This window comes from Mytilus galloprovincialis, chromosome 9 (genome assembly GCF_965363235.1).
Source record: "Mytilus galloprovincialis chromosome 9, xbMytGall1.hap1.1, whole genome shotgun sequence".
Taxonomy (NCBI): domain Eukaryota; kingdom Metazoa; phylum Mollusca; class Bivalvia; order Mytilida; family Mytilidae; genus Mytilus; species Mytilus galloprovincialis.
The window spans coordinates 33,607,380-33,631,388 of record NC_134846.1 but is presented as its reverse complement, the minus strand read 5'-3'; the positions used below and the strand labels follow the sequence as shown (position 1 = coordinate 33,631,388).

Sequence of the window (24,009 nt, the reverse complement as noted above, 5' to 3'; positions counted from 1 at the left end):
CTTCAGAAGAAAGGGATGTTGTAGAGAGAGTTTGTTTCGAAGACAAAGAACGGGACTCAAGTTGTTTAATAGATATACCAGACATACCAGATGCTGATGCATAATTCACGCGGTAGAACATAATCAGAGGAAATTATCTTCTTGGTTATTAATCATGGGGAGATAACTTGCAATAGGTTAACTCCTTTTCGATCTCAAATGAAAATACATTCATCTTAGAATGGCCTCATTTGTGGTGGCCCAAACTAACATTTCATGCATTTATTTATATAAATTATGTCAATTAAAAAAAGACTCATACCATTTCAGTATTTTCACCTAAGTATGTCTGTCTGTTTGTGTATATTGCCATTCATAGTGCTTTGAAGTCTTAAGCTTTCATGGTGCCACAGCTTCTAAAACAGTTCATGTCAAATTGTTTAAATAGTGCAAAATGTTTTGAAATACTTAGGTCTAATAAAACTTAGTGTTGTAACGATGTTATACCCTTTATGAACACATGTCTGTGTCATTTGGTCTCTTGTGGACAGTTGTCTCATTGGCAATCATTACTCATCTTCTTTGTTATATTGAACTTCAAACTTTGACTGAACTAACAATGCAATGAATCTTATATGGATCATAGTGGTGTCTCGGCAAATCATAATTTTATATTTGTGTAACTTATTTTAAAGGTGTTACTAGTAATTTATTTAATATCTAGTCCTGCCAATTACTTTTTTTTAAGTGCATCATATTATTTTAGACATATTTATTTTAATTATTTTAAATCTATTTTAAGAACATCATACTGTTATAAGATTAATTTATTTTCAAAAGCAACCAGTTTCATCAATTGTCTCCCTTGGCGATATTATAACTGACTAGTTCAAAGGTACAATGACTTGATGTATAGACTTTTTTTTATTGCCCATGTATACTGTTTAAGATTGCATGCTTGAATGAACATTTATGATATGTATTTGACTGCTTTCAAAGCAGAATAAACCTCTATGAATTCAGCATGGCTAGTTACTGCCAGTAGAAATTAAGTGGAACACATTTTTTCCTTCTTTAAAAACATGCACATTTGTGATTGGTCACTTCTGAAACTAAATATATATTTTCTACGTCTTTTTTTTATTATTAAAGTTAAAAGTATTTGAATATTCATATTTATGTTTACACACTTTCATTCATTTGTTATTGTAAGAATGAAAAGACCATAGATTTCATATAGGATTTTGAAAACCCTGAGAACATGTTCAATTGAATGTATTCCTATTATGGATGGATCATAGTCTTCATTTGAACATAATAGTTATTTTTCGACTTTCATGTGGGTCAAGTTCTTGTGTACTGAAAAGAAAATAACAGGCGAAGATTGCAGAATAAAAATCGAAAAAAGCAGACAAAAAGAGAAAAAAAAGAAAAGAAAAGAGAACTATTCTATATTACGAATTGATAATAACCGGCATATGGATACGGTGCTGACATGGACACCACAAGAGACAATAAAACTTGGAAGACCTAAAGGCACATGAAGAAGAGATATAGCAGCAGAGATAAAAAGACATGGTTACACCTGGAATCAGATAGAGAAAATTGCGAAAGATAGAACTAGTTGGAGGTCCCTTATTGATGCCTTATGTGTCAAGGAACATAAAGATGATTAAGTAAGTAAGTAATATTTTAGACTTATAAGCTCCATGCAATGTGTTGTGCTATCTTATATGTTGCAAGCAAACGAAGTTGCAAAGAGCAACATTTGAGTAAGAATTAACCAATGGCGAAAGAAAAATGAATACATACAAGTTTGTCATATACAAAATTTCACATAGATTAATAAAATTGTGTATTAAGCATGTTAAGTGTGGTAATGGATAGAGTTGTCAGTCAATTTTTAACTTTTAACTTAAAAGTTAATTTTCACACTCAAGTAGACAAGATAAGCTGAGGAAGGTTAAGATTTCTAGATTAATCTTCCTATGCATGACAAGTGAAGTTTGTATGGTATGTATTCAATGTGACAAGTGTATGTCCGTCTGACTTCATATTTGAAATCCTGTTGTTAGGTTCTGTTTTCACGGTTATGTATGGTAATTATTTATGCTTAACAATATGAAAATAAACAGATCCGGTATGATCGTCAATAAGACAACTATCCATTCAAGACCAAATATTACAATACCAGTAACGAACCTACTTTCAACAAAACAATAATATGTGGTATGTTTGTGTATGCCTGCCGGACAAATGTAAAATCATTTTGATCTCATTTTCATACTCCAGTGGTCAGAACAAGTTTTAAAATGGTAAAACTCAGAACGGAAACGGTGTATGTATCAAAAAGACAACAACTCTACCAAAGAGCAAAGAAACAGCCAAAGGCCACTGATGATCTCAGATGGGGATTCAACACAGCAATAACATACGTCACCCTAAAGTGAGTTTCTGTAGGCTACAAAAGAGTAATGTACTGTAGTTCAGCGAAAAATAGACGTCAAAATAAACTCCGAAAATTCAAAAGATACAAGACGAACAAAGACCAGAGTTCTATACTTGGGAAAAGCGAAACGAGGCGACTGCGTGAAACATATTTTGTGAGATCTCAATTTAAATTCAACCCTTTCCGATTGCCCTACCCAATGTGGAATAAACAAACACTCAGCAATACGCACATTAAAACTAATTTGTTAGACTGTTATTTTGAAAATGCACAACAGATTAGTAGTATTAAGCTAATAACCTGATGTATAGATATTGGATATATTTTATTTTCGTCTTTATTTACTATAAATAACACTTTAGCACTGGGTCAGGAATAGATTACCTTAGCTGTATTTGACAAAACGTTTAGGAATTTTTTACCCTCAATGCTCTTCAACTTCGTACCTTATTTGGCCTTTTATAACATTTTTTATTCGAGCGTCATTGATGAGTCTTTTGTAGACGAAATGCGCGTCTGGCGTAAATATTAAATTTTATTTCTGGTATCTATGATGAGTTTATTATTCAATACAACTGCAGGTGGACTGTTCGTCCCCACCGGTATCATCAACTAAGAAGTCAGATACTGATATGATTTATAGCATGAACTTATTTTAAAAACTCACGAAGTGGATAGTCTTGCTTGAACTACAAAATTTTCGAACCTTCAAACCATGTCATTTGCAGTAGCATGCCACAGAAAGTAATTAAGCAAATTCAGAAGCAATATACAATCCATAGGGGTTTTGATATTGTAGAAGTTAGCAGAAAAGTTGTAATTTCCAATATACACTAAACTATACATTTAACCTATCCTTAAATGAATTTGAATTTCACAAGGCTTGGTGCAAGTACGCCAAAAAAATAAACGAACTTAGAGAACGACCATTGAACTTTAAAAAAAGGAGGAATGATTTAGGTTTTGTTCATAAAAAAATTTCTGATTCTAAATCTGAGAAAAAAAACTTGTGGTCAGTCAGATGACAAAAATAATATATTCTCAAATGCTCAATACCTTATAGTGTTACACGTTTAAAAAAAAAATGACTGATATCGTCATAAAACTAAAAGCAATGATAACACATAATAAAGTAATCAACATTTGTTTATGTAAAACAATAAACACACGGATAAAATGTTTGAACATTATATATCAGTTAAACACAAGCTTAAGGGGGTTCGCGGGTCTAAATCATTTATATAGGATTTCTCTATATTTTTCTATAAATGAACTTTATCTTATAGTAAATAGAAAATTAAAATAAAAAAGTGGGGTCACCGTTCATTTGCGCTCACAATCTGCCTTCGAAAGAAGCATACATTTTTGTAAAGGTGGTTGAAGTAATAGGAGAAATATAGGTAATATTGAAATAAAAAAAAAAATTTATTACAGAAATCGCTCAAATTTTACAATAATTTAGTTTAAGTACAGCTTATATGGAAATTATATTAAAAAATATATGTCACCGATGAGTTAAAAAAGATATTTCAATTCTAAAGCAAAAAAAGGGCATTTTTCCACCAAAGGGAGATAATTTGGAACTTTTTCAATGATGTACACATTTTAAATGTCATCTGGGGCCAACACGAATTGATTGTTTTGAATGATTTTTGTACCATATGATAAAGTAACAACTACAAAAGGTAATAAATAAAATTTGTAGTGAAAAACAAATGTTTATTTTTTTCTGAAATTTTTATACCCTCGAGCCTCCTTAATTCCTGTGGTTGTTTTTCGAATTATTTGATTTAAGAGTATAGAACCTATGGTGACCCCACAGTATGTCCATTATAAGGGAGCTACCATTTGATTTTAAGGTGAATGGAGTGCTTGGATGAAATTTGAAAAATGCAGGATAGGAGTTTTGATTAAAAAAAAGGCAGAATGAACAACTTTGACAAAAAAAGACAGAATGTAAATTAAGGATTTTGCTGCTCAGTTGCAAAATAAATAGCTTTCCATAACACTTGTACATATTGATAGGGGATTAATTGAGGAATCAAAAAAGCAAAAACAAATTTGGGATCAATGTGTTTGTATTCGAGATATTAGCCATTGGAATTTTGGCGGTAAAATGTTCACTCTTGATTTTTCATAGCTTTATCATAAGTTAAATTTCTCCAAAAAAAAAAAAAAAAAATAGGAATTTTTAAGATTTTTACAAATGGCTTATTATCATATATGTAAAGGATCTATAAAAAAGAAAAATGGGGTCCATGGGCAATTTTTTAAGGCATTCAAATGGATACAACCAAAGGATTTCGAAAATCTGACAAAAATACCAAAACATGATAAGCAAACATCCTTAATGTAATTTGACTGCGTGGAATTCGGCAGGGTAAGCCTGTCCTAGTTTACATGAATCACCCGCCATGCGAATTCACTCAGTCAGAATGTCACAATAATTGATACGACACAATTGGTAAAACTGCGTATCACATGACTTTGCTTGTGTCCTTAAAAAAATATAACAACACGAAAACGTTTCGCTAGGGACTTAAGACATCGACTTTTCGTATCAGTCAACCAATCTGTGATGTAGACTTAAAACTTATATAGTAACGATTCCAGTCAATCTTCCAAATATCTTTATTGAAATAGTTTTTGTGTAAGAAGTGCAGAGCTGTTAATTAATTCCGTATCGTGTTAACATGCAAGAGCGTAATGTACAATCTTCGGAAAACTGTTATCTCCCAATTGAATTTGAGTTTGATTTAATTTCTTTCTGTTGCTCTTATTTGACAGTGTACCATAATGTCGGTCTTAGCCGTGAGTAGATTATCTGTCGATAGAACTATATATTACCAGGAATCATGGCTCAACCTTTAATAACACTACAACTGAAGATTTGAAGAATTATACATGTTATCACGGCATTAAATATCATTTATATCTATTCCATTCGTTATGGACTATAAAATACATATAATTTTTTTTCTTTCGGTTTTTGCAAAAAAAAGTTTCATGTCCTGCAAAATTGTTCTCACGGAAGTTTTTATAAACTACCTGTATATTGTAAAATTTATATAGATTTCTATATATCAGAATGAAGTACGTTATTTTAAGGTGCGATTGAAAAGCTTAAATTCATATTTACCTGATGAAATCAAAGTTCATAAGATTATACGTCTGTTATAAACTGACATGCTTTGATAATCTTTTTTTAAATCCTTGTAATGCACTTTATAAATGTTTTATTCTTTTTTTGTTGAAAAGTACAAATATTAATTAAATCTAACTTTATATTTAGACTAAATTTTTAATCTTAATAGGGAAATAATTATGTCATGTATGTTTCATCTACTTGACGTATAGAAAATAGAGTAAAAAATGTCCCTAACATTTTATAAAAATCATGCATACAATAATTACATGTTTTGTAGCAAATATTAACTTAAATTAATGTTTCAGTGTGCTATTTTTTTTTTTTTTTTTTTTTTTTTTACAGTAGTCACATTTTACCTCTGTCCTAGATCATAAAGTGATGCATGGAAATCTTGTCAGACAGTTGTAGATACGACGCCGAATGTATTTATTTTACGGAATGTACCGGTATTTCACAAAGATGTTTTTGTGTGAAAAGACCTGTAAGGAATTAGCTCATAGATATTTGTCCAAAAGCTGTAAAATGGCAATTTAGGGTTAAATACGTCAATTTCAACATGTGTATGACATTAAATTCTCAATAATCAATAAAACTTATTTTGAAAGACTTAAGTAATTTTGCCTTTTAAAAACTTTTGAACCAATGTATGGCTCTAAGTCAACCTTTGATTATATTTTGGGAAGGCGATGTACCTAATTGTCTACAGCTTAGAAAGGAAGCACAGTTTGCGAGGTGTTTTGAGTGACTCACAAGAAAACTACCGTGGCATTGGGCAATCAATCATAAACCCAATGCATGCTACATCAGAAACCATAAGATGCATTCCCAAAACATCAGCGTACACAAACAATTATGCATAATTTTTTAAGTAAGCTTTTAAACCTAAAATAAGTTATTTCTCTCAAGGGATGATGCATCCGTACCACGGAATACATGACGATTAGACGGATAAATCCCTGATATTTTAAAGGCAACCTGTAGTCTTTTGAAAGAAAATAAAATCCGAAACCTTGTACGTGTACTAGAAACACTCTGCACATGCATACTTTCAAACATTTTTAATTACCAGATAACCACATGTGTACCAAACCTGACACTTGATTTTCTGTAATAAAATAGCAATGTGGACTGCCAAGTACACCAATTGTAAAACACTTTTTACTTCTTAATATGCAAAAAGAAAAGAAGAATAACTTTCATTTTTGAAAGCACTTTATAATCAATCCATAATGATCTAATTTCCGAATATTAAAAAAATTGTTACAAAATGTAAAATAATTTAAAAGATACAGAATACAATTTGTGAATCTTCTTTAAAGTCAAGATCATCATAACAGTAGTTGTTTTTGTCATTTGATAAAGCAAAACATAAAAATATCATAAATATTATATCTTTAAATTTAGGATTATTGCTATGAAGAATTGGATTCTTCTTTTCGAAATTAAATTGGGGGTAACTGTGATCCCGACCAATATTTTAACATCCCTATTTGCTTTTGAATTGCAAGCCAACACTACTTTGACAATGCAATTAGCAAATTTTGACACAACAAAAAAAATAATACTACTAGCAGTGAAATATTACTTCAGAATTATTTTATAAATGTTTAAACAAAAACCTTAGCAAATCCTTTTGAATTTTCCCGACACTATCACTTAAAAATGTTAGCACTGCAGCAACCTATTATTCTTATCTATCAAATTTTGTTTTAAGTATTATATAAATTGTTTTGGTTTATGCACTATAAATTATTATCTTTCAAAGTTTCATGTCGTGCAAAATTGAACATACGGAAGTTGTTATCATAAAATACCTCTGATTTGTAAATTTTGTAAAGTTTTTTTTATAATTCAGAATTTTTTAAGTTGCAATTGAAATGATAAAGGTTATACATAAGTTAAAAACTGACATGCTAGAAGAATTTTTTTAAAGTAAAGTTCATCATCAGAGTTGTTGTTTTTGTCATTAAAAAAAGCAAAACATAAACATATCATTAATATTATATATTTAATTAAATTTGGGATTATTGCTATGAAGAATTGGATGCTTCTTTTTTTAATTTAAATGAGGGTAACCTGTGCTCACGATCGACCCTTTAAAAACCCTATAAAATAACAAAAAGAAATATGCAACTCTTATAATTACATATACATGCAATCTTATTATCAATTAAAAAATGTTTCACGTACAGTACAAAAGTATAAACAAAAATACCGAACTCCAAGGTAAACTCAAAAAGGTGGAAGTCCCTTAGTATGAAAAAAACCAAAGGAACTCCTACCTTGGTATATGTATGCATATTCAATAAAGGACACTCTCCAAAATTGTAGGCGAGAAAATGATGAATGACAAAAATCTCTGTTTTTGTATCTTATTTTGCTGATCATTGAAGTCTGTTACGGTTATCTCTATCTTTATGATGTTATTTAGTTTTGCATCAAACACAAAGGAGGAGAAAAACTCCTATAAAGAGTAACCGTCTATTAATTATATCACCAACATTTGATTGTAAGTAGATTCTTGTTTCGATTATCCTTTTTGATTATATTATAATTAGTTTCTATCTATCTATTATGATCATAAGAAGTCGTCTGACTTTTTTGTCATTCCTTTTTATTATAGATCTTATCTTGCTGATCATATTTGTATATTAAGGTTTCTTTCTATCTATTATAAGTTAGATATATAAGACACAAACGAAATAAAAAATGTTTACAAATCGGCATCAAAGGGCAATTCCTCTAATAAGGAGTCAACTGATGAATTCAACAAATGGTCATATTTGTAGAACGTGTACTTCCGATAATTTTTGCTTTTTAAAGTTTCTATCAATCTGTTAAAGTTTTCAAGATATTGTATAAATTTATAAGAAAAATAATTGGCAGTGTTCAACATTATAAAAATTGTTACCCTATCAGATATCAATAAACGTCTTTGCATTTTGTCAACTCTTAAATTATATTTTTATCTAATCAATTTGAACTCTCTCGGAAAAATACAAACGCCATGAAAAATGGGAGTAAATATTTGATACATCCAAGAAGAAAAACATCAGACATAACAATGAATATTGTGTTAAAAATCACGTTATTATTTATTCAAATGCATGTAAGCGTCACGATTAAAAACTAACCATCGTGAACATTTTGAAGTTTTTGCATGAGACTTATTCTTGATAGGGGTTCTCGGATGAACTATTTTGTCCTACATTTGTTTTAGTTTCAATCTGTGTTCTGAATTTTTAAACTTAGGTGGTAGCTCCCTAACCCAATATCATTAATGCATTGCAATATTATATTCATCCTCTGTTCTTTTTCCAAAGAAATGATCATATGTATCTTCTTTCCTGGCAATATTTACTCCTCTACTAGCAGAATCATAAACATTGTCGACGGTGTGGGTATAAATGGTATCTTGATCTTTGCGATGACGAGTAATTCCCGAATGGTCATATGTCCCCTCTGGAGACAGAGCATACACATCATACTTATGACTCCTTGTATCACTGATATAATTTGCAAGCTTGTAAGCTTGATCATCATTTGGAAATTTTGTCCTATTAAAACCAGTCTGGCTCGGATCTAAAATCATATAATTTTCTGGTCCTGGGGTTGTGTTGTTTTGTGCGTGTTTAAAACTTGGTTCAGCTGTAGGATCAACAACGGCATATTCATCGTTATTCGCGTCCAGATTGGGGTTATAGCTATCATTCTTAAGCACAACATATGTAGGTGTACTCGTCGTGTCGTTAAATGTTTTCGACTTATTTTTTTCTATGTTCTTGGCGTAACCATATTTATCATTGATGTTTTGTGAGTGAACATTTGTGCATGAATAATTATGAGTACTTATATTTCCAGACGTGTTTTGCAAATCTTCATACTGTACATTACGGGTAGTAGGCCTAACTGCCTGTGGCAATGCTATGTTTTGGTTCCCAACGTAGTCATTCGTTTCTGGATTGTTTTTCAACTTTTTATTTAATTTATCGCAAAACAGAAACCTATAATTAAAGAAAAAGTATATGTTTTTTTAACTAAACTAAAAAAATATCAATTATTTAAAAAAAAAATGCAATTCCTTTATAGAATTAACCAATCCTAATAACTCCTTTTAAATTAAATAGTTTTTTTACGTAATCGTTTCTTTTGATGATCACCGCTTAAAGTGAAATGTTAACTATTCCCATAGACACACACTAAGGCAGCAAAGGTGGAATGATTTGTCAAATCCAGATAGGAAACAAAAAATGAGAGAATCACAAAATCACTTACATGTAAGTAGCGAGATATGGTGATCAGATAGTGGTATCGTTATCTAATGTTCATATATAATCCGCATTACAAATGCATGTACATACTCAGTTAAAATTTTAAAATAAAATCGATAAGATGAAAATTAGCAATTTATTGATGAATGTAACATTCACATAACAAAATGAATATTTTGTTTTATTTGAAAAAAATGTATTTATTCATTGTTACGATGAAAAATGTTTAATACATATTCAATTTACCTTCTTCCAATGAAAATACCAATAAAGACTAAACATAAGAATAAGACGCTGCCTACTACTGTACCAACAACTGTGCCTGCAAAAATTGTAAAAATGATAATGACAAATTACAGAGAAAAATATCTATTGTTACACTCATTGTGTTTTTTTTTTGTCTCAAAGTCGTTTACCTTAATTTCCCTTTGTTCATACTAGAAGATGGAAAGATATTTTTTTCAAGAATTGTAACCAAAATGTTTACCTGAGAATATGAAATTTAAATCTAAACTGGAAAATAGTTTGCACTATTAAAGATTTGTTAAGTCTTTGTTGTTCTCGTTTTTTTATAGTATATTTAAAGTTGTCATATCAGTAATATGAAGTGTTAGTTTTTTTTAAGCAGTACACACATATTGTTAGTCGAAAATTTGTTTTAATCAATCTGGAAGGACTCAGGCCAACTTCCGAATGCATACCATAACTTAAGCAACTATTTTCATTTTTCTTCGATTGTGACAGCATTGAATGTGACCTATCAATTGATTTTCACTTGACTATTGATCACTGGGGGATAAGAAACTGTTTAATCAAAATTATAATATTCATTTGCCAAGCGTGATGAAATAATTTCGATTCTGAAAAATATTTAAAGGACAATACCGTTTTTAATTTTTTTATAAATAATTGAATGAGCTTAAACATATTTTTTTTCAAATCTGCATCTACCATGTCTACTATATACTAATTTTGTACGTACCTGTTGTCAATCTGCTTTTTGTTGAACTCCTTGCTAAATTTTGTTCTGTAAATGGAATAGTAAATGTAGAGTGCAGTGTTTATCTGTGCAGTTTAAATAATGAATTTCCGTTCAGTTTGGAAAGTGGTTGCAAGTGTGATTCAATACCGTTTGAGAAACATATAACTTTTAAAGTACGAAAACTACAAATGACTATTGATGATATAATGTTGAAATCCTTTTTTCTTAAAGATTATATGTACACACCAGTATATTTCATATTTAGAATCTATGTCGTTCAATTGTCATGCTAGAATAAAAAGCTGATATGCACTACTATTTTATTCAAAGGTCAAAGTATATTTTCAACATTTATATGCCTAAAACCTGTTAGAGTTTGAACTTGTACTAAAATTTTGTACTTCCCCAACCTTTACTTTTTGCCTGCTTCAGAATTCATTTGTCACGGCAATAGTATGTTTTTATACTGGTAACAGTCCTACGTTATGTCTCTATAATGCAACATAGAGATCTAGGAACCAGTATTCTACAAATCAAATTATCTATGAATATAATATATCTCCCCAAAAGAGGCGTGGTTTGAGGAACAGTTGTTTTTACAAAGTGCAACCTACAAGCCCTCATAAGTCCACACTTATCCATATCTCGATAAACTGCGTCAACAACCTCCTCTTTATGTAAATGTGATCAAGTATCCAATAACAATTATGATTTTGGCAAACGGGAGAATACTTGCAACTTTAAAGATGATATTACAGATCACAGTACACCAGGGATTGTATGGGCGCAGCCATTTTATGAGCATAACATGGTATTCAGAATTAGGAGTATGGCTAATCCTGATTGGATGATACGTGCGCCCGTTATTTTTCTATTATTAGAGACTTCGTCCATTCTGCATTATATCATAGGCCAAATAAATTATTTTCTTTAGCCCTAACGGAAATGAGATGTCTTTTCAAAGTAACGACGAGACACGTTTTTTAAAGTGCAAAATTGATAGGCATGACGTACAAAATACGTTAAAAAACAGCAACGCAAACATATAATTTTTGGACAAAAAAATACTGTCCGAATCACTTTTTCTGTAATTCTATCAAGGTTTCGTTAAAAAAAATAACATTCTAAAGTCTGTATCTCAAAAAGGCTATCATTGTCACCTATGGGCAAGGTAGTTGTTTATTTCAATCTACAGATACTCATTACTTGTTGTTAGGCCTCCATGGAGAACGTGCGTGACTAAAAATGAGAATGTTCATGACTAAAAACAACACAAGAAAGTGAATAACTTGCGCTATTAAAAACAGTTATTTGTTAAAAAAAAAAAAGTAATGCAACATTTAATGTAATTCGTACCTTTGCATAAATACTCAATTGAAATACTTCTACTCGGTTGGTTTTCATTTGTTGCCTTGGTGAAGTTTTTCATATTAAAGTCACATTTTCGGTTTGGGTGCTGACGTCTGCAAAAATCATACAATTTATTTCCCATATCGCTACATCCAAGGTTTTCATTTTCTAAGGAATCATCGAATTTTATACACAAACTCTCTATCTGTAAATGATTAGCAGCGCACTCTTCAATTGCATGGTCCTGGTACATGTCTAAGCAGGAATATTTATAATGGCCTGAAATTAATAAGCTAGATAGCACTTGAAAAAGAAATGTTTTTGTATGTCTTTTATTTAAAGTAACTATATTGTACATTTTAGAGAAATTATTCAAATCAAAACCTCTAAAACTTGTAAATAATCACAAATATATCCAGGCGGAGTATACACATCAAATGTATTATGCAGCTTAAAATGTTAATAGACAAGTAATTTTTTATGTGTTGCATGAACAAATAGAAATAAAACTGGTGAATGTCAAAACCAGAGTTTTCCGTATCTAAATGATCGCTAAATAATTTCACGGCCAATAATTTATATGGAAGATTTCATCCTTTAGTTGTGCACATCATCCGCATGCTGTCCTGAACACAGAATTCAGAAAACCATATGTTTTCATTTGATTTGTTTAAATGTCTTATTATGCATGAAATATTTTAAGTACTGGAATGAATGTTTCTTATGTATCAGCTTTTTCTTTATTCATACAAGCATACAACATGTAAATTATATGATTATAAATTGTACAAACAAACAAACGTACGCTTTGTCATTTGATATACAGACATCCTATAGTTTCCTCCGCATGTTTCGCCTTCATGTTTCAGACATGGCGTAGTACATTCAGTCTCCCTTTTAACATAGGGCTCATGACCTAGTTCTGTACCATTACCACAATAACACTCTTTTGCATACTAAAAAAACAAAGAGTGAACATTAAATAGAAAATATATTTTATTCTTTCCATAATTATATCGCTCTTGTAGGATAAATATGAATTGTCAATATGTAATAAATTTGCGTTGTAACAGAATGAATACTGAGAAGGGAAATCATAAAATTTATCTGAACCTGTAAGGTTAAGACTTAAATGAAGTGTGACACTTTGCCATATTGTGCTCTTACCATTGTTTTATATTACAGATAAATCACTTTACGGAAACAAGTTTCTTTTTATCACAATTAAAGTGGAAATGAAATGATAACATATGGTTAAATATGAATGACAATAAAATCTTATAGTTTTTTTCACTCTAATATATACAAACCAAACGCTTACATGCAACAACAGACGAATCGTTTTGTTATTTAGATAAAATACTATGTTCTATTTGTGTTCAAGATCAAAATACTATGACCTACCTGTGTTCCAAAATATACATGTTCTTTCCAGTTTTGAGATTCGGTACATATTTTAAAACAAATTTCAGCTGACATTTCGTCGTTGTCTTTGTAATCTTCATCCAATACCCTATATGTGTCATCTACGTAGCAACCGTCATACAAATAACGTTCTGACAAAAAAGACAGAAGTAAACTAATGAATTAGAATTAAACCATAATGTATAGCACTTTTATGCAAGTTTACATACAATTAGTATAATAAATTAAATTGCCAAAAAAAGAAATCTTTGAAAATATACTGGTTGGAATGATTTGTATTAATTAGATTTGGTTTTTTGTTTTTTTCATTTTCCCGAAGTGTTTATATATCATTGGCTTACAATGCCTTATATCTAGATAAAGCTTTCATCAAATGATGACAATGTAAGTGGATTTTTTTGGGGGTAAAATATGTTTGCTGTGCTAATATATAAATGTAGCAATATCCGTGTGATTGGGAACATTATTTCTAAATACAAATAAAAAGGAACCTAGCCGCTTCCCTTCCACTTGCATTCGGAAATGTATTTCAGTACTAAGACTATGCAGTCATTATCATTTGTTTTTACTAGGATCATTCCGACAAAATTTTCCCCAAATTCGATCATTTTTATTGATATACAGTTGATTCGGTATTATTTATAGGATATCAATTTTCGTGAATTTTTCAGATAAACCTGAACACCGAATGTAAACTTTTAATGTAATATGATTGTTTTACAATGTCGTATACAGACCTATGCAAAACCATGTAAACTTATATTCCCAAAAATATCAATTTCCATCAATAAATAAAAATGTGTACGCACGAAAAAAACAATCGCCAGTACATGAATCAATCATGGTCAACTGGATACTACGTCACATGTAAGGATATGTTTCCTTTACTTGTTTGAAAAACGGCTTGCTGAAAGGTAAGTCCACATTATATGATGCAACTCAATATCATTCATCGAACTGATTAGGGGATCTTATCGTTATACACTCTACTCCTACTATATTGTTTGTTATCATTTGGTTCTTTTAAATGCTATTTTTTACCTAAAACTATTGAACGGTTTGAATACTACAAAGAGACGATTCCCCCTTTTTAGAAATGAGGTCAAATATCTGTATTGCAACATGCAATTCTTTAAACATTATTAAAATAAGACAGCACTGTCATATTGCAATATGCAATTCTTTAAACATTATTGAAATAAGACAGCACTGTTATGATGCTCGTATAATGTACATATCCAATTTTAAATTGGCTATAAAGCTATGTAATATGAAATTTGTCAAAATCCTTAGATTGGAATTTTTACTCCATTTAATAAAGGATACAGATTTCAAAATTCTTTATAAATATTTGTTTTTTATAAGCTTGGTTTTTTATTTAGCTCAGAAATATATATAAATATGATAAAATGTATAAAAAAACTGTCCTATGTGTTCGGTCCTTTAATAATATCAAAAACAATAATACCGTATGGTTACACAAATTAAACCAATTATCCAGTTTTCTAAGACAATTTACGCTCAGAGTTCATGAAATATAACATATATAAACAATGTCTAAAAGACCTCTATATGACCCGGGGGTGGTTATAAGGGAAATAAAATAAGATTCAAACTCAGACGACTGAACAGAAGATAAACTTTCATTGACAAACATCTCTTACATTGAGACTGTCAAATACAACATAGAACAAAGCACATGAAAATAGAGAAATAATGCGTCTTTTTCCAATATTTAAAATAGAATAACAAAAATGGGATCAAAAATATCTATGATTGCAAAATCTCAACTAGTTGACAGTGAAAACATTCTCGTTAGAATTATCTAAGCTACTAAACGAATGCTATATCATGTCAATACATACACAGAAGTAGTGCCCAAATGTCAGTTTAACATTTATTCCATAACACTGGCATAGTTTTACACCTACCTATTATATAATAAGAGTACAATTGTAAGTAAATTAAAACAAACTTTAACAAGATATGTTTAGTATGACGTCCATTATCACTGTACTAGTATACATATTTTTTAAGGGGCAAGCTGAAGAACGCTACGGGTGCGGGAGCTTCTCGCTACATTGAAGACCCATTGGTGGCCTTCGGCTGTTGTACCAAATTCTTGAATAGAAACAGATAAATAACCAAATACGGAATTCCAAAGAAAATTCAAATAGGAAAATCACTTATCAAATTAAAAGTTTAAAAGCTTAACTCCTGACTTGGCACATGATTTCCTTATGTAGAACATGGTAGATTTAAGGTTTATGACCCTTTCTGTAGCCTTTTTTTTTTACGAATTTTTCAAACTTCAATTGTATCAAAACTACAGATATAATAAATAATAGAGATAGGCCATTTTGTACATATACCAAGGGGAAACTTGATGCAAAGCACTATTTTTTACTGTTTCGTTGCATTCAATAGAAAAAGAGTACTTTGAGGCAAATAAACTAAGATATTTATAGAAAATCCACAGCCTTTAATACAGATATTTATGTTATAAAATTTGAAAAATAGAGTACTCACTTGCTTTTCTGTGATGTGCTAGTGTTTATTTTTTTTTACAAAAGTTTCTAACCAACCTGTGAATTCCAAAATACCTTGTGCTGTGTCACTAAAGTCGAGCGGACCCTAAAAGGTGTCCTTGATTTGGTCCATATTTTTATTTGTTTTAAGCAATATCTACATTGATAAACTTGTTTAAAGGAAATCAATGCTAGCACTGCATGCAATAATCATATAATATATCAGTCATCAAATTGTCAAATATGAGAGTACAGGGATAAAGGCTGTGGATTTTCTATAAAATTTCCATATGTTTAGCATTGAATCAACACAAGGGTACATAATCCTTAACCTGGTTTTATAATTAGCTAAATCTCTCATTTATATGACATTCGAATTAAATTCAATTATATTGAAAAAAATGTGTGAAAAAAACCCATTCATAATCTTTAAAAAAAAAAGGGCACAGTCAACGTTGTGTTACGATCGATCTTAATCACGTTGAAACAAACAAATATATAAAATACAGAAAACAAAATGGCATACAGTAAAGAAAAGCACAAAAATAAAAATTAAAGTCAAGGATACAAAATTACCATATGACATTTAATTGTCGATAAATTATGTCAAATAGCTGTTCCTTTTATTAGTTTTACAATGTTCATTTCACACATAGCTTTTTAAGCGATATGCACGTATTATTCAGAATCCGTGCTGTATCAAAAGAATTTCATGTCTGCAAAAATTTCAAAATTTGACGGTGAGAAATCCTATTATTGCACAGTTTCAAAACGTACATATTTGTTTGGAAAGAAGACAGCCTTTAAAAGTACTAAATGATAACAAAGGATAAGCATGAGTGTTAACTGTTTTGTAACGAAGAAAAAAAGTTGCAAACATTGTATCAACATACCCTAAAGCGAGCAATGTAAAAATAAAAAAAACTCGAATTTTTGCGTAGTATCATTGACGTTAACAGCGTATTTGGTATTCCCTATTATTGATATATTATATTTTATCTCCGACTAAAAATTAAATAAATTAGTATTTTTTTAAAAACTTTAAACGAAACTAGAATCTGAATCCTGAACTTCAAGTACTGATTTTGAATTTTTAATATCGGATTCTACAATAACCTTTTAAAATGATTTAAAATGTTACTAATAAATGGACACTACGTTCCAACAGATTTTCTGCATCTAATTTCATCAGGAAAGCTCAAAGTTGAATATTTGAAAGATGATTGTAATCGATATATACCCTCAGGTTGGCATGTATACGATATGTCAAAGTGTAGATTTTGCCATAGACATGCAGATGTCAAAAGTGATCCATCTATATAGCAGCTGAGAGAACCTTCACATTCATTTATTAAGTCATGATCGTCACTTGTGAGGTTACACTGGTTACTTTCACATTTGGGTATATATGAGTTATTCTGAACACTGACAGTTCTTATCATAATAAATGAGGATTCGGAACAATTCAGTAACGCTTCATCCCCCGGATTCATATGAACGATAGTGGTGGAGTCTGAAAACAAATATATTGTTAGAAAATAAAATAATCGTAGAGGTTTGATGTTTAATTATGGATTCTCGTCATCTAATTGAAATATTTAATGAAATCCACTAATTTGATGTTGATGTCATATATTTCTACTTTTTGGCTTTTTTAAACATAACTACTTGTTTTGAACTGAAAATGTTTTTGTCATTTTGTTTTCATTTTGAACAAGAATGGCATATGCGGTGTTTAAACTTTTGACACAACATATCATTATGCTGACTTATATCGTTATAGGCCGTTACCTCGATGTTTGATCATTAAAGTGAGTAGGAACTATTCTGACAGTCCTGCAATAGCAATTAATGTGCAGATTTTGATATTTGCAAAAAGACTTTAATGTGCAGATTGTCGACAACATAAGTACTAATGAAGGAATTATTTCCTCTGTCAATCACTTGTATGTGATAGGCTCGGTTATGTCATTGGAACTAAATCAGGCATAAGTTCACTCACGTGTATGTACTGGGAGTAATATAAAATAGGAATAAATACATTCATCAAACACAATATAAATATCGAGACAAAATATCAATAATCATAAGCCAACCAAAAACTGGCAGCAACTTAACCAACATATGTTGCATCAGCCCTTGAGTTGCCCTTACCATTTAAAAAGTTTGACACAAATGTGTATTATACTTTCAATACTTAAGTTTTAAATAAAATGGCGATAGGTCGATATTGCCATTCGAAATTTTTCGAATCTATTTACTTCTTAAGTTGTAATCTAGAGAGGAATCCAAAGGATTTTATCTAAATATAATTTTGAGGGTCAACCATGTTAATACTTTCAAGGATAATGTTCTTGATACATTAAACAAATAACTTTTTATCAAGGATTCATATACTATATAGTTCTTTAGCAGGATTTGCCCATAATTATATTTATACAAATTAAAAAAAAACTAATTTTTTTTGAGCGATTAAAATATTGTGCGCATAATTATTTGTTGCATTTTTTTACTTTCGGTCTATTTTTATAATCACACGTTTTAAATCGATCTAGGTATTTACTACATTAATCACTCATATGAAATTCATATTAATCCATCAATTAATAAAATGGCGAAAACGCTTATAAGGTCAACAAAATTTTAAGATGAGCTTGGTCTGATTAGTACTGACAATGCTTTATCTTGAAAGGTAACCTCAACTTCACCTAAAACCTTGGTTAACGTTCCAGAGCATCTGAAATCACCTCAAGTTTATACTTCGATCTTCGTTTTCTATGTTGAGTGTACAATTGTTTGTCAGTTGGCTTTTTCTCTTTTAATCAGGGCGTTTTTAGGTTATTTTCTATTGAATGCCATTTTAGTAGATTTTAAATCTTTTTTTTCCTAATAAAATAGTATCCTTTTTAGTAGGTTTACCGACTACTTGGTTTTTAAAGAAAAGCTGCATTACAAAATGTTGAAAGATTGAACGGTTAAGGTAAAGCCGAGGCTACAGTCGTAGAGAAAGCATTGCAAGCCCTTATTATACCAAAATCATCTTTAATTTCTATCGACCTTAAAATTAAATGTCATTCTGGTAACTTTCGCCTCTCTTGAATAAACAAGACGACTAGTACAATATATACCGACTATACTCGTACACTGTAGGAACGACGTTCAAACTTTTGTGGTTATGAATTACAGTTAAGATTAAAAACAATATGTTAAAATACAATTTCAAAGTGACAAAAGCAAAAGTTTGATATTTAATTTGACCCTTCTGTCATAATTTTATAGAATGTCTGAGAAATACTTAAATTCTCAACGACATTTGAATATTTAAACAATCGCCTGACCTTCCTATTGGAGGTCTGCAGAATATCAATAGAAAATGTTTTAACACTCACCTGACATCACTATCGAAAGTTTGTATAAATGCAATAGAAAATAACAGGTTAACATATTCGTAATATGAACCATGTTGCCTGTTTATTGACTATAAAGACGCGGAATATACAATAAGGAAGTTCAAATAAAATGCTTAACGAAATTGATACTAATATGTATACATGAAGGTTATATGCGGAATATTGATTTTAAAATATTTAAACACCTTTAAAATGTTATATGGTATCAAATATTGAACTTTAAGTTTGAACACGCAATTGTCGGTATTTACATGTACATGCAATTATTAAAATTGTCCGTCTTATTGGCTAGGTAAAGGAGTAGGTTCAGTAAGACCCCTTTTTGGCCCCAAAATATAGCAGTTTTACAAAATTGTGAAAATGTGATGTTAACGCTATTTATTGGAAAGTAGAATGTATTTAAAGTGAGAGGGTTAGCGCTATAGAACCAGGTTTAATAACAGGTTAACATATTCGTAGTGAGAGCCATGGAGAAGACACTTTAAATTGATAGTATACGTATGTTCATAGTAAACATAAACGCGTAAATAATAAAATTTAACAGAAAAAAATACTACATTTGAAAATGCCTATACCAAGTCAGGAATATGACAGTTCTTGTCCATTCGTTTTTGATACGTTTTGTTATTTGATTTTGCCATGTGATTATGGACTTTCCGAATTGATTTTCCTCTAAGTTCAGTATTTTTGTGATTTTACTTTCTGCTACATGAATATGGCTGTTTTTGACAATACAATGCACATATCTTTGGTACTAGCATCATTAAGTCATGCTAAATTACTGAAATCTTCAAAATTTAAGCATTTTAGTTAAATTTAAGACTGTTTCCGTCTTTAATGAAAGTGGCCACATTCGTGTTCATTCATGATATTGAAATGTTAGTTGTATTTGATGATAATACATGATATATATAAATGTTGAGGATGAACACGGTTGCGGCCACTTTCAATTTTGACAAAAACCATCTGAAAAGAGACCTTTTTTGCATATTTGATAGATTTCACATATTTATGCTTGAAGCGGAGCATTTTTAATGACTAAATCTATCACATTAACTAATCGAATCAATTGAAATAGACACTTAAGTGTTCAAAAAGTGTCTAAAATCTTCCATTAAATGAGTTGAAAAATTTAGTTCAAATTCGGTCCTTACCGGATCTACTCCTTTAGTAGCAAAAAATATTATTGTTAATGAAGAAATCTTTTTCTCAAATTTTTTGTGCTATTTTCACATTTCCTGACCGGTGTGAACAAAAAAATCTCCTCACTTTCGAAAAATCTGATCTCGGCAAATGATTGGTTGAAATTTAATTGTGGCGTTAAATTTTCTTGTTTTCTTCTGAATTTTCTTACTGTGACGTCATGAAAAAGACAACCATGCCTAATGACGTCACATCAAAAGTACACAACTTTCCTCACATCTTTGAAAAGGAAGGATAAAAATCATTAGAGAAACAGGTTTCACCGCTGTAACTCGTGTATTACGATAGTTCTCCACTCTCAACAGCCTCGCTCTTTAAATATTAAAATATATCTGTCTCGAGTGGAGAAATATCGTAATACACTTGCTGAAGTTTTGGAATCTATATATATCGGATTACATTCAAGTGTAAAACTGTTTTGTTTAATTAATAACGATATAATAACTCTTAATATTTTTTTCTATTAATATGAATTTCGATTTTTAAGTAGATACAATGGTCGCAAGGGATTTATTGAGTTGACCTCAATTTCTAATTTCACAATAATAATACGATAAACAACAATTATAGATTCTTTCATGATATATTATTTTTTTTACTTTGTCCATTTTATGACATGCTATAACAGTATTGTATCCCTTTAACTGTTTTTGAAAGAAAAACAATTGAGCTTTTTACAAGATCTTAATGAAACTATTTGACTTCCGGTTTCAGTATAGAATATCAGAAATGTTGAAAAATGTAATCAAATCCCGGACAGAAAGAAAAAAAATCATTGTTTATGATAATGTATTGTTCATTTTCCTTATGGTTAGGACAATAAAAATATGGCGTTTAAAAACAAAAACAGGAAACATTTAAACGATAAGCCTGGTCGACATTGAAATACGAATCTGTATCAAAAAAAAATCAACAGTATTTTTCATCAGTTAAAATAGAGAATGGAAATGGGTAATTTGTCAAAGAGCCAACAACCCGGTCAAAGAGTAAAAACGCTACCATGCACCTTACTTATTCATTAAAATAATAGAAAATGGAGGAGAGTCAACAATTGCTTAATCCGTCATGAAAAACTGATAGTGTTCTATGTTAACTGTTGATAAAAATATTATTTGGAAATCCATGTGCAATGTCATATCTCCCTATACAACCATAATAAGAAATTTCTATATTCTAAGAATTTTCGTTCGATTTATACGGCTCTATAGCCACATTTTTCTTAAGGCTACTACGTATGATCATTTTCTTATGGCTTTTCTTTTATCATTTCGTGTTAAGGGGTAATTTAATTCAATCAGTTGAATATCAAATGTTGTTTTTAAACCATCTAAATTATTAAATTTCGACCGATCGATTGGTTTGAAATTTTCCCCTGGTTTTCTCGGATCTTGCTGTAATTATATACGAACAATTAGCCTATTCCAGAGAGGTAGTTAGACAGGTAAAAAAAATGGAATGAATTCGCATATCAGCATTTTAAACCAATTTTATAACAATCATTTATAGCCTGCTGTGCTCGTTGTTGTTGTTATTGGTTTTGGTAGGCGACTTACTTATGTAGTAATTGCGCCTTAAATTCATATAACATAAGTATTATGTATATATACTTTCAGTCCTTAATTTATTTTTAGTATTACGTTTTGGCGAGTTTTATGTCAAACTGTGCTCGTCGTTTACTACTTTGGATGGAAATAATAACAATTTTTACTATATATATATATATATAACTCGTCTAAACATCAACCTAACAATGTTAGATCTGTAAATTAGCTTTCGCAAATTTTTGGTTCTTCCCTCGCCGGGATTCGAACCCATGCTACTGTGATATCGTGACACCAAATCGTCGTCCCGCTAGACCACACGACCACCTGGGCTCTCAATAAAAGAGCTTTCGCTGGCCGTGTGTTATCTTTCCTCGTCAGTTTTAATCTAGCGGCGTACTACAGTACATGATATATAAGGCATGAAGATGTTACTGTTACAGATCAGCTAAATTATCTATAGTAAAGGATCCTACAAATTAATGTAATATACAGTCACAGAAAATAATTATATTTATAAGTACTTCTGAGTCAGTGACAACTCTACAACAGATGTATCCATCGAATATATATATATATATATAATTATATAAGTGCTGTAAAGCCGCCAACACTGACCACGCTTTCAGCAGCACAGTAACAAAGCAGCGATACAAAATCTATGTTACATCTAATTGCAAAACGGAAAATAGTATTTATATTCTTACTTGTGGAACTTGCAAGCTGCAGTATGTTGGTGAAACAGATACTAAATTCAACATCAGACATAACAATCACCGGTCGTTTTATACAAATGGAAGAAACTGTCCAGTTACGAGACACCTCTTAATAGTCCAGCGGTTACACGCATATTTCAGACGAATTGTGCACATCCTGCTACAAGTATGAAATTTGACATAGACCTTCCTCAACTATTACTCTTCAAATTCAGATAGGGAGACATTTGATAAAAATGTCTCACTTCCGATAAAATCCAAAATGACGGACATCATACTTAAATCGGCCAAATATCGAATTCTAGTATGTGAAAAGGTATCACAATGATGCTACTATCGAAATATTTTGTTCCAATCTTTGTTATATATACTCTTGTATAAATTATATAGATAAGATGTCTTCAAAAACCCTACTTCCGGGAAAATTTATTATGGCGGACATTGTACAAAAATAAGCTTATTTTGTAGGGAGGGTAATTGAAATGTGCGTAAACGTATTGCTGCTATCATTATGTTGTGTAGGAACCTGTTTTTTTGGTGCTTCTTACGGATACATTTATATGATTTGGTTTTTAAAAACCCTACTTCAGGTAATGTGCAATATGGTGGACATTGAAATATAAATTTTTTATTTAAATATTTTAGTTTTTTCAAAATAAAAAAGATAAAAAATGTGCTGGTCATTAATATATTTTTAGACAATTTTAATACTTCCGTTAATAAACAATATGGCTTAAATTTCAAAAATAAGTCCACAATCCATCTCTATATCCTCGATGTAAAGTTTTGGATAAATTGATCAAAACAAAATAAAGTCACTAAAGTATTTAAAACTTTTTAAAATTACTTCTATTTGCCCTTAAACACATGTTGACTCAAAATCATCCCACAAGCACACAAAGTAGTGCACGGGCAGACCCGATTTTCCACATTTGCAACGACCGTGGCATCCTTTCTTACACTCACAATGTACACGCTCCTCACAAGATTATGAAACCTCAGAAAGA

At 30.5% G+C, this 24,009-nt stretch overlaps 1 protein-coding gene across 1 annotated transcript; it reads right to left on the bottom strand.

Annotated features, from left to right (window-relative positions):
- Window positions 1–8,162: 8,162 nt before the first annotated feature.
- LOC143046770 (uncharacterized) lies at window positions 8,163–13,772 on the bottom strand. The gene is made up of 6 exons (XM_076219849.1): window positions 13,584–13,772; window positions 12,985–13,135; window positions 12,186–12,458; window positions 10,830–10,874; window positions 10,094–10,169; window positions 8,163–9,580 (listed from the first exon to the last, which is right to left on the bottom strand). Exons 1-6 carry the CDS (start codon window positions 13,656–13,658, stop codon window positions 8,854–8,856), a joined length of 1,347 nt encoding a protein of 448 aa, XP_076075964.1. The 5' UTR covers window positions 13,659–13,772; the 3' UTR covers window positions 8,163–8,853.
- Between the last annotated feature and the right edge of the window lie 10,237 nt (window positions 13,773–24,009).